The sequence below is a fragment of the Pectinophora gossypiella genome, chromosome 10 (assembly GCF_024362695.1).
Source record: "Pectinophora gossypiella chromosome 10, ilPecGoss1.1, whole genome shotgun sequence".
Lineage (NCBI taxonomy): Eukaryota > Metazoa > Arthropoda > Insecta > Lepidoptera > Gelechiidae > Pectinophora > Pectinophora gossypiella.
Genome location: NC_065413.1, coordinates 15,081,780 through 15,100,353, shown reverse-complemented (window position 1 = coordinate 15,100,353; position 18,574 = coordinate 15,081,780). Strand labels below are relative to the sequence as shown.

The following is an 18,574-nucleotide window of genomic DNA, read 5'->3' as shown; positions in this document are numbered from 1 at the left end:
AAATGACAAGAAACTGCAACAGCAACACATCTTTTTATGTTTGTTTTTAAAACAACGTCTAGTGCCCTGTGTCGAGGTTTTTCATGCAGCTTCATTTCCCTGACTATACAGGTTGTGAGAAGCTACAGTACACTACACTTTGTGAGACTGTATTTGTTCGGTAAGGAGTTTTCAGGCTTGAATCACCTGATTGTCCGAAAAAGTAAGATGATTCCGTGCTTCGGAGGGCACGTTAAGCCGTTAGCCGTAAAAACACCTCCACCAACCCACATTGGAGCAGCGTGGTGGAGTATGCTCCATACCCCTTCCGGTTGATTGAGGGGAGGGCTGTGCCCAGCAGTGGGACGTATATAGGCTGGTTCTCTAACTCTGTATTTGTCCATCGAATTATGAATTGTACGAAATAGGTAGTCTACAAAGGTATATTGTCACATCATAGGAAGCATCGGGTCTACATTCTTGGAGAAATATAATAAAAATACATACTTAATTTGTTATATAAACAAAGCGTTTAAAGTATCGAACTATGGGAATGGTAATAACGAACTAATATTGTATTTTTTCGTATACAGGGTGTTAGTGACATTGTACCGAATAAAGACGGGGATGATGAGTTGGTATCAACCGGATTTTCCTGTCGGGAAATTCATGAAAACTTTTGTGCTTTTAAATTTTTTTCAGTGCCATAGTTTTGCGACGGAAAATTCCACTTGATATCTTTCAGAATCGGGGTCTGAACCATCCCTCAAAGTTTTCTTTACTATGTTACTTACACCCTGTATATATTTACGTATGAGTAACGTATTTGTCTTCAAAATAAATTTATTTTAGTTAATTGGATTTTTTATAAGCAGTTATAATATATAATTTTTTTAATTCCCATTTTCACAGGCACAAAAACAGTAGAATAATTGTAATACTTAATTTATTCAATGTAATTTTAATTTTGTGTTTATATGATACGTTGCAATGTCATATCCTAATAAACATACTTATAAGTTCGAAACCTTTTTATAAAAAATATACTGAGCAAACTTACCAACATAAGAACTAGATTCAGACATAGAATGTTATTAGACGTGGAACTCGCCCGAACGCCTTCTATTTTCAAGATAATCGATAATTAAATTATCGATCATTGTTACCCGGCAGAGTTCCGCTTCTATAAAGGCCATAGCCCTCTTGTACGACTGCACCAACACTGCCCTAAAACAAAACGACTGCTGGATGTCAACTACCGAGCAGTCTGATGGCGAGAAGTTTCCTGACACGGAGCTGTCTGCTAATTTATATTGTCAATATAAACTATATCGCAAAAGCAGGACTTAAAACCCATATTTGAATATATTATTTGTCGGGAACTTAAAACCCATATTTGTATGTGTTTTAAGTTTTTTGTTTGTGTTTATTAGTTGGGTGTGTGACGGCCTTCGTGGTCCAGTGGTTGAGCGTTGTGCCCACGATCCGGAGGACCCGGGATCGAAGCCCGGAGAGGACATATCATAAAAAAAAACATATTGTGATCCCTATTTGGTTAGGATATTGCAGGCTGATCACGTCGGGGCCCACGAAGCAGTTGCTCCCGACTTACTGATGTAAGTAAGTAGTCGTTAAATTTGCCATGTCAGAGGCCTTTGGCGGCTTAGTAATAACCCGGACATGAAGCGTTTGAGGAGCTCGGTGGCGCAGTGGTAAACGCTCGCGGTCTGCGATCGCTGAAGTTAAGCAACTTTCGTAAAGGCCGGCCATAGGATGGGTGACCACAAAAAAAAAGTTTTCATCTTGAGCTCCTCCGTTCTTCGGAAGGCACGTTAAGCCGTTGGTCCCGGCTGCATTAGCAGTCGTTAATAACCATCAATCCGCACTGGGCCCGCGTGATGGTTTAAGGCCCGATCTCCCTATCCATCCATAGGGAAGGCCCGTGCCCCAGCAGTGGGGACGTTAATGGGCTGATGATGAAGTTGGTAGTCCACCTCATAACCCACACGATAGAAGTCGAGTGGTATCAGAGTCGCGTAAGAGGGCTATGACCTTGTCTGCACATTATGATTCAGCCTAAAACTATAACTTATCGCATCGCACCTTTAGATAAACAACGTAAGAATACTTTAAGTACTAAACGTAGCTACGAAATGCCACAAGAATGTAAAAGTTAACAAATCTCAATATTTTCGATTTTAATATTCGATCTACCACAATTTTCATAAGGAGACTGCGTTATACGCGACTCTTTTGTTAATATCTCTTTTTTACTTGAAACGATCGAATTCGATTTGTGTTTATAAAGCCTCGGAGAAGTCGATTATCACCCGTTTTCTAAGATGCTAACTTCCTTCACTCGACTCGGCCTTAGGTGAGCATTTTGGTATTTTAAGTTGACATTTTACGTCGACTTGAGAACCTTACTCACTGGAGTCGAGCATATATCATACTGCCAACAAAATAATACGAAACTAATGACGTCATGCCTCCACTAAAACTGGCTGGAGTAAACTAGAGGTAAGGTTCATGGTATAAGAAAACCAGGGGCCTGTTTCATAAAACTTACAATTGTAAATTACAACGACAATTTGGCGTTCATTACGTAGCTAATATGAAACTGCAAAATATTCGCGATCACACACTCCGCAATGTACATCAAATTGTCATTGTAATTTACAATTGTAAGTTTTATTAAACAGGCCCCAGGTATGCTCACTCCTATGACAAGCCGCCATTACTATCCCATTGATGACGTAAAAGTTACCACTGTGATACCATTAAATTGGTATCTCTAACATTCCAAGGACGTAAATTCTATTGAAAATTAAGTGAATTACTAATGTATTTAATTACTATTACTTGTCACATATATAAAAATCATTAAAACTGTAAGTAAATCTTTTACTAAAAGTTCATAATTTCCTTGCAAAGTAAATATAAAAACATTGGTTGTGGGTAATTTATTTTTTACGAAATGGCAACTCAGGAGGGATGACGTCAGTTGGGCTAACCTTGAAATATTAGCTGTCACTTTTGAGCATACCTGCGGGCCTAGCACCGTAAGCGCGCGACTCTTTCTCGCCTCGACGTACGTCACCCGTCACTCTCTCACAGTACTTCATAGAAAGAGACAGGCGATCTCTGTCGCGGCGAGAAAGAGTGCTTACGGTGCTAAGCTTGCTGGTCTTCTTATACCATAGTAAGATTGAGGCGCCGTGTAAGACTACCGATTTTGAGTTGAATTGAAGCTCTTTAAGGTCGCTTCAACTGAGGACAGTCAAGGAAGGTTTGAGTTAACATCTTAGAATACAGGTTAGTGTAATTATTAGGTTGCTTGTATACTTGAGCGCGGAAATGCGGCATCCGAGTTCTATGAATAGTGAACGCAAGTTTTATAGGAATTCTATAAAACTTGCGTTCACTATTCCTGTATAGATTCCGCTCAAATTGTCGCGTAACTTTAGCCTGCACTTTCGGGTTATTTCGTATGCGTTGTGTTCGCATTCTACGTGTCACTTTATGGTAATATTGGCCCCGATTCCTGCAGGCACCTCCTAATTTAACTTTAAGTTATACCTGTCATTTTCTTAACCGCCGAAAAGGAGAGGGACGGATGATTCACAGCTATTAATTTTAGGAAGAATGAGTAAGTGAATGAATAACCCCGGCGAATCAAAAAGGTATTTCGCTGGTATGCAAACCGTTTGACGTGTGCTGTCAACATAATTGTCGGGTTATTGGCCAATGTAAAATGTTTAGACGGTTGTTTTAGATTTGTGCTTAAAATTGAAGTGTGTTCCATAAATTGTATGCTTGTCGATTACCCATCCCTTTCCTTTTCGGCGGATAAGAAAATGACAGGTATAACTTAAAATTAGATGGGTGTTTACAGGAATTAGCACCATTGCAAGTTTATATTTGATAAGGTTTCCACTAACCTGCAGTGGACTTGTGTGGTTGAGGGGAAGTCTGTGACGTATATAGGCTGTTTATGTTACTGTTAATTTACCCGAAAAGATTGATTTACAAATTTCGAAGTTAGAAAAATTTAGTAAAAAGCAAAATCCTTAGTATTGCTTTTTGGTATTACCAGTCTTAATTCCCTTACAAACTAGTGGTAAGTATCATTTTGTTCTAAATCTCAATTTCGTTTATCTTATTGTCCATTGATTTTTTTACAAAAATACTTTTTGCCAAGATTTTTTTCCGAGAGTAAGTTATAAAGTAAGTTCTCACTGATTACATCTATCACAGAAATGCGGTAGAATTAAAAATATACGTACGAAATTGGATTACAGTTGGAAATTCAAAATCTAGAATTACGACATAATTTCGACCATTCATTATTCTTTATACGACCTCTGCAGAGCAATGCAATGGCTAGACACCTTGGCCACTGAAGATGCCCCAGGTTCATCGGTGGAGTCAATTTCGAAAAACAACTAAGTTGACCCGTATTAGAGTAATGTTACAAACAAAAATCCCATTGTCACCGTGTGCCGCCTTCCGCATAAGTGCGAGGGAGACATATTCCGCGCGCTCTTTTACTCCTTAGCGGTTTACGGTCAACTAGACTAAAGTAAGACCGCGGGTGAGGTGAATCTAATCAGGCGCCCGATACGAATTGGTGCGAGGGGAGAGTTACCGTTCCATGCGTAGTATTATTCTTTATTTTATGATAGCGTGGTGGAGTATGCTCCATACTCCATACCATCGCCTTTTTTAAAAAATCTTTCGAATGTGATTTTTGTTAACAAAACCTCGCAATGGTTACGCTTAGTAAAAATTCGTGGTTTAAACTTTACCCAAATTGACAATAATTGAAATCAACATTTTTCTCAGGGTCCGCTAACCTTACCTGAAGATTTGACAGGTATAGTTTTTTACAAAAGCGACTGCCTGTCTGGCCTTCCAACCAGAAGGGAAAACCAGCCCAATACAGGTTAAGTATTGATATTAATTTAAATAAATAGAGTTTTTGTTGAAGAGTAGTAGGGTGTAATTACACAAAAATGTGATCTTTCAAAGAGTCGCTCCCGTGTTTTTTACTATAAAACGAAGATACTCTGTTTAATGGACGAGGGGAGGCATGTGCCGAGCAGAGGGACGTACACTGTTTATATTTTAAAAATCGGGTTACACTTAGAGTTAAAAATCCATTCATAATACCATGGCACAAGAAAATCACGTATGCTCAATCCTATGACAAGCCGCCATTGCTAGCCCTTTGATGACGAACCTAAGTGTTACCATTAAATTGGTAATATTGGTATCTCCAACATTCGAAGGACGTAAATTTTATTATTGAAGTCTCCATATCCCCATTTAAACGCGGTAAGAACCCGTTATTATGTGCTTTAATTTATTATTGAAAATTGAATTACTAATTAATTGAATTACTTATGTATTTAATTACTATTACTTGTCAAAATATAAAAAATATTAAAACTGTAGGTAAATCTTTTGCTAAAAGTTCAAAATTTCCTTACAAAGTAAATTAAAAACATTGGTCGTGGGTAATTTATTTTTACCGAAATGGCAACGCAGGGTGGGATGACGTCAGCTGGGCTAACCTTGAAATGTTAGCTGTCTCTTTTGAGCATACCTGGTCTTCTTAGACCATACATAACTATACACAAGCAAAGTAATCGTATCATAAGCGTGGGTTTACACAAATTGACTTGGTTTTGGGGTTGTGTAAGTGGTGTTTACGTTGTCTGTGGTCATAGCAGGAGTTCTTTTGGGAAGAGATTCATCGAAGCGTAGTCTTCCAACACCTGTAAAGATGGGAAAAGTCATTAGTGGCCTGTATTATAGGATTTTTTGAAAAAAGAAACAAAAAATAAATAAGACAAATAAAATGAAAAAGATTAAAAATTACAATTATAAAATTAAAAGGTTAAATTCGTGGTAATACGGTCCCCCTTTCCTACCAAAATTTAGCGTCCTACTGTTGACAATTGCAACATAAAAATACCTTTTAAAAAAAGGTTATAAAAATATTAATTCTTTACTATTTTTATATTAATTTTGTATTCATCGATCTTCTCTTATTATCGGACGTGTTTATAACCTTTTTAATTATCTACTATTACTGAATTATATGCGAAGTGGCAAAACAATACAGTCTACGAGTGGTGAAATAATCAATCCACACACATTTAAACACCTACCTTGATAACTGCGAAAATTCCCATAGAAAGTTTCACCCCTTTGAAGAGGATGGGGGTAGATTTCCACAAAAAAATGATGGAAGTTTTTTATGTTAGTCACAAATAGTCCGCATACCAATTTTTAGTTTTCTATTTTGAAAATTGCGGAATGCTCCATACAAGCTTCCGCCCATCATGTTGGGGAAGTGGGGTGTTAGAAAGAGACAAAATATAACCTATGTCACTCTTCATCCCTCCAACTGTCTCCACTTAAAAATCACGTCAATTCGTCGCTCCGTTTCGCCGTGAATGACGGACAAACAGACAGACACACTTTACCATTTATAATATTAGTATGGATAAAAGGTCGCCACACACGATAACAATACAAAAACAGACTTAAAGCCTAGACAAAATGACATTTAAAACATAAAAAACAATGACGCTTGTCGAAATGATCATATGGTGGCGGTAAGTTTTATTGGTAAGTCGGTAAGTTATTTTTTTTTATTTAACCACAAATGTACATATACATGGAATAATGCAGACATACCAATAAACCGTCTTGGGTTTGTCCGGGCGTGCCATCGCTTCATCTTGTTTTACAAATTGTTTTACTTACTATTTTTAAACACTGATGTGTTTTATTTCAACAGTATTTCTTTTTATTTAGAGAGAGAGAGAGAGAGAAATGTTTATTTTGCAAAACTGCACACACAAAAATCAAGCAAAAAACAAAGAAGAAGAAAAAAAACAGTAAGATCTTACAATAAAAATAAAAATTACAAACAAAGATACATACAAAAGTTGTGTGCAGTCAGGAAAAAGGGGTACGACTCAGCGATGTGCTTGCTTCATACAGTATGGAGCAAGCGCTGTTATTCTGCCGCCCCCTTCTCGTCATTCAAATCCCAAGCAAAGATTGTGCGCATAATAGTAAAAGTAGTACATGTATTGTGTAAAATAAAAATATTTATTTATTTATTATTTATTTCTATTGTTATTAATTATATTAGTTTTAAGACAACACAGATGCCGTGTACGGTTACGAGCATTAACTTTTTTGACAAATTGAACTGTAAGTCTCACTAAATGTCAAATATGTTAGTGCGACAGAGTCCTAAAGTGGGTACATTATATTGCTCATGACCGTTTTTTGGTGAACTGCGGCACCCATATACCTTTATGTTTTCCAACTAAATATTAATGTAATGTGTGTATATTTTAATGTTGGAAATGTATATGTGTGTCGTAGATTTTACCTAAATAAACTTTATTATTATTATTTTTTTTATTACATATGTATGTGTGCGTGTGGATATGTGTTTGGTTAGACGTACGAGATTGGCCCTCTTGGTGTCGGGATTTATTTATTGTGATGGTGTACCTGAAGCAAGTTATCCTTGGTGGGTTTGGGCACGTCCAGCGGCACGAGGTCCCGCACGCGGCTGCCGTCCAGGCAGAGGTGCTTGTTGAGCAGCAGCTCGGCGCCGGCGCTGGGCTCCAGTGGCGTGTGCTGCACGCTGTACGCGCGACAGATGGCCGCCCACGCCGTCAGGTGCTTGTCGTTAGCCTCCTCCGCCACTGACGCTATGTCGTTCTGAATATGTAAAAAGAAACACATACATGCATACATAAACTCACGCCTATTTCCCACCGGGGTAAACAGAGACCTGGAGATGTCCTTAGAAAAGGTTTAATACGATCTACTCTGAACCGGCGTGCGTGTATGAAGCGATTGATGAATGTGGAGGAAGCACGAGAAGTGTGTCAGGATCGAAGCAAATGGAATTCTAAAAAAAAACATCAATAGTATACAAGGTGGAGGTGTTTTTACGGCTAATAGCTGGGACCAACGGCTTAGCGTGCCCCCCGAAGCACGGAATCATCTTACTTTTTCGGACAATCAGGTGATTCAAGCCTGAAAAGTCCTTACCAAACAAAGGACAGTCTCACAAAGTGATTTCGACAATGTCCCCATCGGGAATGTAACAGTGGCTGCAAGTTGTCTTTGATTACTTGTGGCTCTGCCCACCCCATTAGGGATTACTGGCGTGATTTTATGTTTTTATGTATGTCCCCATCGGGAATCGAACCCGGACCTCCAGATCGTGAGCCTAACGCTCTAACCACTGGACCACGGAAGCTGTTAACGCACGCATTGGAGTAGCGTGGTGGAGTATGCTCCATACCCCCTCCGGTTGATTGAGGGGAGGCCTGTGCCCAGCAGTGGGACGTATATAGGCTAGTTATGTTATGTTTATGTAGTATAAAAGGTGTCAGTGACATCGTAACGAATACTAAGACGGATGAATGAGACTATTTTTACGCTTTTTTAAATTATTTTCAATTCTCTACTTTTGCGACGGAAAATTCCACTTGATATCAACTCTGTTGGTAGAAGTGCCTCTCACTTTGAGATCGCAGCTTCCAATCCAGCACAGGCCTAAACCAATGATGGTCGAATTTTTATCGAATTCATGTTTGGATCATAAATGATCATCACGTGTTCAGCGGTGAAGGAAAACATCGTGAGGAAACCCACATTCCCGAGAAACGCATTTTCGGAGGTATGCGACCTAATCTGTATTGGGCTGGTATACCCTTCGCGGGTTGGAAGGTCAGTCGCTTCTGTGAAAAACCGGACCTGTCAAATCTTCAGGCTTGGTAAGCGGACCCTGTGCAAAAAAGGATAATGCAAGGGTAATGAGATGAATTTTTAAGAAGCCCTGACAACAAGAAATAAACCCAAACTCACCTTGGCCAAAGTAGAGATTGCAGTACCGTAGTAGTCATGATTGATGCCAAATATCTCGGAGACCAGCTCAGCGAGGCTCCCTTGAGTGCTGTTGGCTTCGTCCACGACGTTGTAAGTTTGGTGTCTGGCCTCAGGCCGGTTGCCCAGGGTCCATATAGCGCGGCACACGTCCCTCACATGGACTGTGTTCATCTTCAGGTCGGCTGTCCACAGCAGCTTCATTGTCTCCCCTAGGTGCTTGTATATGCCACCATAGAGGAGCCGTGGAGCTGGAAGTGACATTGGTATAATGCTTTTACCATAGAATAAAATAAACGGCTCACGATCCCGAGGTCCCGGGTTCGAATCCCAGTGGGGAAACATCACAAAAATTACTTTGTGATCCCTAATTTGGTTAGGAAATTACAGGCTGATTGTCCGAAAGTAAGATGGCCGCGGAGGTCGTTAGCCACTACAGTAAAAACCAATTCAAATAAAAAACATAATATACACAAACTTGTCACATATCTGGGTCAAAAACCTAATGCAGTCATCCCGTTTTTTCACAGGGTCCGTTTACCTAACCTGAAGATTTGTCAGGTTTGATATTTTACAGAAGCGACTGCCTGTCTGACCTTCCAACTCGAAGGGAAAGCCAGCCCACACAGATTAGGTCACATACCTACCGAACGCATTTCTCGAAAATGTGGGGTTCCTTTCTTAACGATGTTTTACATCACCGCTGAGCATGTGAGAATATTTTATGTGTAGTGTATTCGCCTCAAAAAAGAAAAAGTAAAAGTAAGATGATTCCGTGCTTCGGAAGGCACGTTAAGCCGTTGGTCCCGGCTATTAGCCGTAAAAACACCTCCACCAACCCGCAGTGGAGCAGCGTGGTGGAGTATGCTCCAAACCCCCTCCGGTTGATTGAGGGGAGGCCTGTGCCCAGCAGTGGGACGTATATAGGCAGTTTATGTATGTATGTATGTATTCGCCTCAATATAATTATATAAATAAATATATATTATAATATCGGCTCGTTGCCACACACTACGTCTTTACTCCACCTCCGTACATACCCGTACAGTCATGAGCAATATAATGTACCCATTTTAGGACTCTGTCGCACTAACATATTTGACATTTAGTGAGACTTACAGTTCAATATGTCAAAAAAGTAAATGTGACATGGTACCAAAGTGTATACATATTAATTTGTTCCGGACTTCTACGCCGTGATCAGAGCGCGTGTTGCGTCCTTCTGGTCTAAGCTGAGAATAACCAAAAACGCGATACTTGAAAGAGTATGTGAGGATATCACCAGTCCTATTCTTAGTCACTGGCTGCACTTGCACCAAGACACAAATTTTAAATAGTATTGTATTGTACCTATTGCATTTTTATGATCTATTTTTATCATATTATTATTTTAAAATTTCATGTTTTACACTTTTAACTATTTTATATTTTATTTTGTATAATTGGATTTTTATATTTTATATTCTATATTTTATATTGTAATGGGTTTTGTTTCTGCCTTTAATAAAGAATTATTATTATTATTATTATTATTAATGCTCGTGACCGTCCATACCCGTACAGTTTACTTTTTAATTGTGGCCACCGCGTAGTGCATTGACCGGGACGACAGAATATACATATATGTGAATCGATTATATCGATTCACGTATTTTATAATATATTACAAATTTATTAATATATTTAATTATACCTATATAGTGTATTACAATAAGATGTGTTTATGTATATATATGTAAACACTACATTATGATCCAAATATAAATTCGAAAACAGATATTCTTGCATCGCTGAGCAAGATCATTTATGATCCAAACATGAATTCGAAAATCATTGGTTTAGGCCCGAGCGGGGATTCGAACTTTCGACCTCACGGTGAGAATCGAACGTTTTTATAACTGGGCTTTTACGGCTTTTTTATGTCAAATGCAGTCCCAATTCTAAATAACAGCGCATTTTGGTCGGCTGCTTTTATCAAAAATATTTTGTTTCATCATATCAGTAGATTGTGGACATTCTGATGTCACTGTACACTTTTTGATAGCACAACGCATCTACATAATACACCTTATCTTATGGGATTTAAGTGTTATCTACTGTCTGTGTGATGGACATTAAATAAAATTTACATTTTGTTGTATAGTACGGTCACGAGCATTAATGTGTATACACTTTGGTACCATGTCACATTAACTTTTTTGACAAATTGAATTGTAGGTCTCACTAAATGTCAAATATGTTTTACAAGCAATAACCTCACCCCCTAGTACATGGGACTTAAACATAGCTGGCGAGGAATGGGTGTATGTACAGTCATGAGCAATATAATGTACCCACTTTAGGACTCTGTCGCACTAACATATTTGACATTTAGTGAGACTTACAATTCAATTAATAACTTACAGTTCAATTTGTATTATAATGTGATATATTAATGCTCGTGACCGTACAGTGTCGCTACACGCCGTCGCTTGTGACAAGATCCGCTGCGGACACTTTTTTACAGAGATTGGTTGTCTATTTGTCATACGAGGTCTGATTGAACTTACTAAGACTCCTCCTGTCCCCAATGCCGTACACGATGGCTGGTCGTATGACGGTGTAGTTCAGGTCAGGCTCCAGCCTCTTCAACTCCTTCTCCACTTTGCTCTTCATTCGCCCCTCCACCGTCCACGGGTCCACTGGGCCATCTTCCTTGTGCGGCTGAGGGAAGAAGTTAGATAGAGAAACAAGCAGTTATAGTTCACTCACTAAAACTGCTTGCTTTTAGTCACTGTTGTTCTGTGGTCCACCGTCTTGGTCTTACTTTAGGCTAAATGTAAGAAAGAAAGAAAGAAACGTTTATATAAAGGGACACCACAGTAACAAATACAAAACAAATAACAAATATATAATTTAAAACACGGAGTAACACACAACGTACAATCAAACAAAACACACAATAAAAACAACATACACTAGAAATACAAATAATTGAGTGTATGGACTGGTCAACGATGGTGGTGGTGTCCTCTATAAATAAAATGTCCGTAAGCATTGATTTACCACTACCGTAGATACAGCGCTTGATACAAAAATACGGCTAAAACTTGGCGTTTGTTTAGCTATACATTCGTACACAGCAGTATATTGGAAGCTGTTCATACAATTCAATTAGGTACTCACTAGGTATAAGGAAACCTTTTAAAACCTATTTTGTTAGTTTTTAAGTCACCAACCCGCTGGTGGATGTGTTTTTACGGCTAATAGCCGAGAATCATCTTACTTTTTCAGACAATCAGGTGATTCAAGCCTGAAAAGCTTTGTATTTCTCGTGTATGTTATTTTTATAATGTGTTTTGATTGTAAGTTATGTGTTACTCCGCGTTTTATATTATATATTTGTTATGTGTTTTATATTTGTTACTGTGGTGTCCCTTTATAATAAACGTTTCTTTCTTTCTTTCTTAAAAGTCCTTACCAAACCAAGGACAGGTTTCTTATACAATGGGATTATCTTTTTAGTGAAGTGAACTAAAACTTAGCTTAGCCGGTGGTGGGGAGCGGAGAGTTGCCGTTCTATACGTAGTATTATTCCTTACTCTATGGCACAGTGAAGCTATTGCACAAAAATGTCATCTACCTATATTGACATTATAGATAGATAGATAGATAATACGTTATTATTCACAAATTGTACTGAACCAAACATCCTGTTTAATAATACGTAAAACATATTGTACTTGTGAAACTTAAATAAAGCCATGCTAATGGATTCTGATTACACATAATGGATTTTCATTACGTTCAATTAAGGCTGATTGGATGGTAAAAAGGTGGGTGGATTGATGGTAAAATAAGCTTCTATGTATCACATACGGGTTTAGCACTCTGTCACAGAATATTGTGAAAAACAATCAAGCTACAGTTATAAGTATAACTAATTGAAGAACCGATTAGTATTTTGCTTGTATTTTGAGTATAATAAGATAACTATATTTTTGGACAATGGATACTTGTAATAAAATACTAAAACATAACTTATCAGAGCAGAACGAAGGACAGATCATTGTCGATAAAAAAGAAGAACGACCCACATAGCACCGTATCATGGTAACCCTGACCCTAGGGTTGATGAGGTTAGTATTCCACCTCACAACCCACACGATAAGATCATATCGTGGCTGATTTTACAAACTAACGCATCAGCATTTTTTTTTTGCTAAAACAACTTTTGTCTTATTGACAATAGCAAAAGGTGCAAGTCAGATTCGCCAAAAAATTCAGATACGTCAGTTAGCGACATCAGCGACGAATGTCTAGCCAATAATAATTATTGTCAAAAATACTAGGTACTAGTAATATTGAGGTGGCAACCCTAACATAGCCCCAGGTCACTCACCTTGTCAGTACTATACATATGGCCGCTGGAGATCTCGACGAGCCGCGCAGTCATCTTGGCGCACTGCCTAGCCACGTTGGCGCTGAGCGTGACGATGCCCTCAGCGTACACCGCTTCTGTCTGCCCACCCCGCGTCTCCCCAGCACAGTTCACTACCAAACCCCACGGGGCATCGCCGGGGTCTAACGCCGCGGCGCATGATGCTATAACAAAATGTTAAACTTTTGAAATGATTCCTAACGGCCTCCATGGTCCAGTGGTTGGAGCGTTCGGCCGGAGGTCCCGGGTTCGAATTTCCGTGGGGACATATCACAAAAGTCACTTTGTGGTCCCTAGTGTGGTTAGGACATTACAGGCTGATCACCTGATTGTCCGAAATAACACGGTCCGTGCTTCGGAAGGCACGTTAAGCCGTTGGTCCCGGTTACTACTTACTGATGCAAGTTAGTAGTCGTTACATAAGCCATGTCAGGGGCCTTTGGCTGCTTAATAATAACCCTGACACCAGGGTTGATGAGGTTGGTAATCCCACCACAAGACGCGACGTGGACTTGGACAACAGAACAGGAGGAATCATTCAATGATTCAGCGTAACCAGCATCAGATGATTCAATTCTGAAAAGTCCTTACCAAACAAAGGACAGTCTCACAAAGTGATTTCGACAATGTCCCCATCGGGAATCGAACGTCGACCTCCAGATCGTGAGCCTAACGCTCTAACCACTAGACCACGGAGGCTGTTCATTCAGTTCAATTAGGTAGGTACTTACTAGATATAAGGAAACCTTGTATAACCTATTTTGTTAGTTTTTAAGTTAAGGAATAAAGGCTATTTTTATTTTAATTATTTTGTACCTTAACATAATGCAGTACCTCTATTCGTTTGTTGCTTCATGGCTATAAACTGGAAGTGACTCATTACGATAACTTTATCACAAGTCAATGACATAGTTATAGCTGTGTACGTAAATGTAATGGGTATCATACTTCATATTGTTATATGTTTAAAACAATAATAACACTTAGTATAATTCCATACTAAAGAGCCGTGGTAGCTTCGTTGGCAGAACGCCTCTCACTTTGAGGTCGCAGGTTCGAATCCTGCACAGGCCCAAACCAATGATTGTCGAATTTGTTTCCGAATTCATAGTCATAGTCATTTATTGATAATAATAATTACACGTCACAGATATTACAAAATTCAATGAAATTAAATATTACTATGGAATTCAATTACATTAAAATATATTATCAATTACAGGTCGTCAAAACTATAGAATGCCTGCTCAATAAGCCATTTTTTAAGTTTAAGTTTAAATATAGTACAATTTTTTGCTTGTTTGATGTCAGGCAGTTTGTTGTACACTCCCGGGGCCATGACATGCCCAGTTTTCGCGCTCCTCCGGAGCCTATGAGGCACCCCGTCGAGTATATGCGCGTGCCGAGCATCGTGTCCTCGTCTGTCACCTCTGCAACTGTACAACTCTCTATTGTTGTACGCATAAAGAGCAATCTGGTATATTAGTAAGCACGGAAATGTCATTATTTTAAATTTTATAAAGTATTTGGATCATGTTTGAAAAGATCAGTTATGATCATGTTTGGATCATAACAGATCTTTTCTATGGTTCTATTCTTTTTTTTAGCTCTCGGCATATCATGGGAGCAAGCTACAGAGTCTGCAAAAGATCGCGGGGAGTGGAATTCTGTTATTCGAGCGCTACATCCCAACAGGAGATAAAAGGATTAGTAGAAGAAGAGATGGATCTTTTCCGTAAAGACAACGCGACTCGACGCGACGCCGGCGCTGACCGTCTACCGAACGCGGGTTTGCGCAGCGACGCTGTGCGGACCCTGGCACGACTACAACGCTCCAAGAACACTAGTGTAGGGGGCCCTGAGCAATAAGGCCGCCAATAGGGTATGTTAGCAACACGAATTGACTATGTAACGTTTTAAAATAAAGCGGTAAAGTATTTGGTGCGGGCAACCGACTCGGCGCAAGATGGCGCTCGCCGCGCCTGCGCGTCACTTCATTTCGATTTTTAAAATTTCTCTCTGGCTAACCTCTACGCCGCGCACCACGCTCTTCGGTTGCCCACACGCTAAAGCCCTTTATAGCAATCGATGTGGTTTTTCTGTTTTCCCGTCCTATAAAACAGGGTAGTTTCCAAAGATGTGTTTAAGCGTGCCCAACCCATGGGAGATACAAGCCCAGGATCGGCCGCAATGGAGGCGAACTGTAAACAGAAACTTCGAGAAGAACTCAACTCTAAACGCGACGAGCTGAAAGCCTGACCCCCTGGGGCCATAACTTACAACTATGTAGTTACAACGTGAGGAGCTCGGTGGCGCAGCGGTAAACGCGCTCGGTCTGCGATTGTTGAAGTTAAGCAACTTTCGCAAAGGATGGGGACTACAAAAAAAAAGTTTTCATCTCGAGCTCCTCCGTGCTTCGGAAGGCACGTTAAGCCGTTGGTCCCAGCTACATTAGCTGTCGTTAATAACCGTCAATCCGCACTGGGCCCGCGTGATGGTTTAAGGCCCGATCTCCCTATCTATCCATAGGGAAGGCCCGTGCCCCAGCAGTGGGGACGTTAATGGGCTGATGATGGTGATGATGTGGTTACAACTATGTCGGAGGTGTGCTGACGTGCAGAGAATTTGTATTAAAAATGATAAAAAAGTTAAATAGAAAAAATAACTGTTTTTGTCACCTTTAGATCTGTCTTTATTTAGTATTTTCCAGCTATATAATAATATAATAAGAATTTCATAATTTATCTTTGACCTAGTAAACTAACTACCTAATTGCCATGTACCTAGTTAAGTCTCCTTTTGATCTCTTTCCTTTATGGTGCAACAAAGTGTATTTGAATTTGAAAATAATGAATAAAGTAAGCATAAAAATGTATTGTGTTATTTGTAACAGCATTGTGTGAGATTGTAGGTCAATATCAATAATGTGTTTTTCCTGTAAGTAGGTAGTAACATTTGTTTATAGTTTCCCTATACACTTGGTTCAGACTACTTCAGACCATAAACCAGTGATAAATATTTATTTCAATTATTAATGCCAGCTCCAATTAATACCATAGCTCGTAAATTCAGGCTGCTATTTTGTCTACAGTCATGAGCAATATTATGTACCCACTTTAGAACCCTGTCACACTCTCATATTTGACATTTAATAAGATTTACGGTTTAATTTGTCAAAGAAGTTAATGTGACGTGGTAGCAAAGTGTATACATATTTAGTACTTGTGACCGTACTCAAGGAGGATTTTGTAGTAAAATCTATTCCAGCACCTTTTAAGTTAAATCACAGAAAAGCCAGTTTCAATCCGGGTAAAATATTGTGGAATGCACCAGAGTGACAGCAGAATGGGTACAAATCCTCAAAGGATCAGGGTCACTCCACAAAGCCTGTGAAAACTGCAGTAGGCTTCTGACAATCTGGAAGGAGTTACGTCAGCTTCACCATCTTATAGTGCAGAAAATGCAGAAAACTGAACACATTAATATAGCACAAGGATATAGTAATTAATAGGTAATAGGTTTTGACCAAATAGGAAAAAATAGAAATAATTCATCATCAACATCTCCCTACCGATATCCCATTTTTCACAGGGTCTGCTTACTTAGCCTGAGGATTTGATAGGTCCGGTTTATTACTGAAGTGACTGATTGTCTGACCTTCCAAACCACGAAGGGAAATCCAGCCCAATTTAGGTTAGGTCACATACCTCTGAATGTGGGTTTCCTCTCAATGCTTTCCTTCACCACTGATCATTTATGATCAACAATTATTGGTGATTCGAACCTGCAACCTCAAAGTCAACTGCTTGCCTCTCATTAGCAACAAAAAATTATAAAGGAGAAAAAACCTACTACTTTAAAAGTAGGAATAATTAAGGACTGTTTATATGCCTCCTGACTGTACATACAGCTTTTTACCGTGACAATGAATATGATTGCGTTGCCATTGAAACCTCAACAATAGCATTTTGATGCCATAATTTAATTATAATTACAATTGTATGCACCTTGTCAATGTCTTTAGTAAGTAGAGGAAGTTGCATTTTAAAAATATTCTATGACAAATAGAAGCCATATGAGATTCTGCGAAAAACTTTTTTTAATTATAGATAGGTATATTTATTATAAGTAAAAAAATAGGAAAAGAGGTTGCAATTCCTCTGTAAATAAATTATATTAATTAGTAAGTATAATAAATAATATATATTAGTTGATCTGTGCACTCCTTATTCAATTTATGTTAAATTAAAAAAATTACAAATTTGTAATATTATTAAAAATAAGTCTATTTATTGAAGTAAACCGTATAACACAAATAAGTTTCCTTTACTATAACTAACATAACAAGTATTAAAAGCACTTGCACATGTTAAGGTAAACATGGGTAAAATACGGATATTTTAAAAATAGCTTCATGTTACATGTTATACCAGTTTGTACTGGCAGGGCTTCTCACTAATTGCCTTATAAAAAACCTTTTAAAAAAAGTGTACTTACTCGGGTTGATGAGATTCGCACTCTTGTATTCTACGCGGGGGTCTTCGAAAACTTTAGTATGTGCCGGGTTCAGAAACGCGAGCTGTGGTGGAGTTTTGTCCACCACACGCAAGGAGCTCACCAAGTCATTGGTCACCAGGTACTCCACGAGGTTCCGGCCGATGAAACCGCACCCTGAAGCAAGCCGCAACGGATTAAACAAATAAAAAACACTTAGGTCATTTTGATGACTAAGACTTTCTAAAAACCGTTAGAGATATAAAAAAACAACACTTTTCGGCACCGATACTTATTGGAACTACTAGAAGAAATTTGGCATGAAATACGGAGGACACTTTCTGGACTTTTCTTGTTCATTACCTCCTAGGACCAAGACTCGTAGTTTTGAATTATCTCCGGCAGTTTCAGACATTTCGCCCGTTCGAGAAACCACAAAAAGTGAATGACAGTATTGACAGTTCGGTCAATCTGACAGTTATTGTTTTTCCGTTTCTACATTACTGGTAGGCAAAGACTGAATGTCGTACAGCCTTGTCTAATCTCTCTATTATTTATTTCGGGAGGCTTATGGATTTTCGGAGTTTTATGTAAATGGATATAGAAAAAACTAGGAATAAGATTTTTCTTGCTTTGGGAAAACTTTATACAGTTCTTTTATGCGTAGAAAAAGAAATATAACCATTTTTCGATCAGTCTTTATTTATTCAAATACTGTTTAATATTATTTTACGTACCTATGTATGATAT

At 38.8% G+C, this 18,574-nt stretch overlaps 1 protein-coding gene across 1 annotated transcript; it reads right to left on the bottom strand.

Moving 5' to 3' along the window:
* Nucleotides 1-3,412: 3,412 nt before the first annotated feature.
* On the bottom strand, nt 3,413-18,283 carry LOC126369981 (uncharacterized). The gene is made up of 7 exons (XM_050014594.1): nt 18,188-18,283; nt 17,828-18,001; nt 13,292-13,494; nt 11,460-11,613; nt 8,893-9,161; nt 7,522-7,734; nt 3,413-5,759 (listed from the first exon to the last, which is right to left on the bottom strand). The coding sequence occupies exons 1-7, from the start codon at nt 18,237-18,239 to the stop codon at nt 5,706-5,708; spliced, it is 1,119 nt and encodes a 372-aa protein (XP_049870551.1). The 5' UTR covers nt 18,240-18,283; the 3' UTR covers nt 3,413-5,705.
* Between the last annotated feature and the right edge of the window lie 291 nt (nt 18,284-18,574).

Coding starts and splice junctions, on each gene's coding strand:
- LOC126369981 (XM_050014594.1), bottom strand. CDS start 18,239: ATGTCTGAAACTGCCGGAGATAATTCAAAACTACGAGTCTTGGTCCTA. Junction 18,002..18,187: donor ACGAGTCTTGGTCCTAGGAG/GTAATGAACAAG, acceptor GGCTTGCTTCAG/GGTGCGGTTTCATCGGCCGG. Junction 9,162..11,459: donor TGGGGACAGGAGGAGTCTTA/GTAAGTTCAATC, acceptor TGTCACTTCCAG/CTCCACGGCTCCTCTATGGT.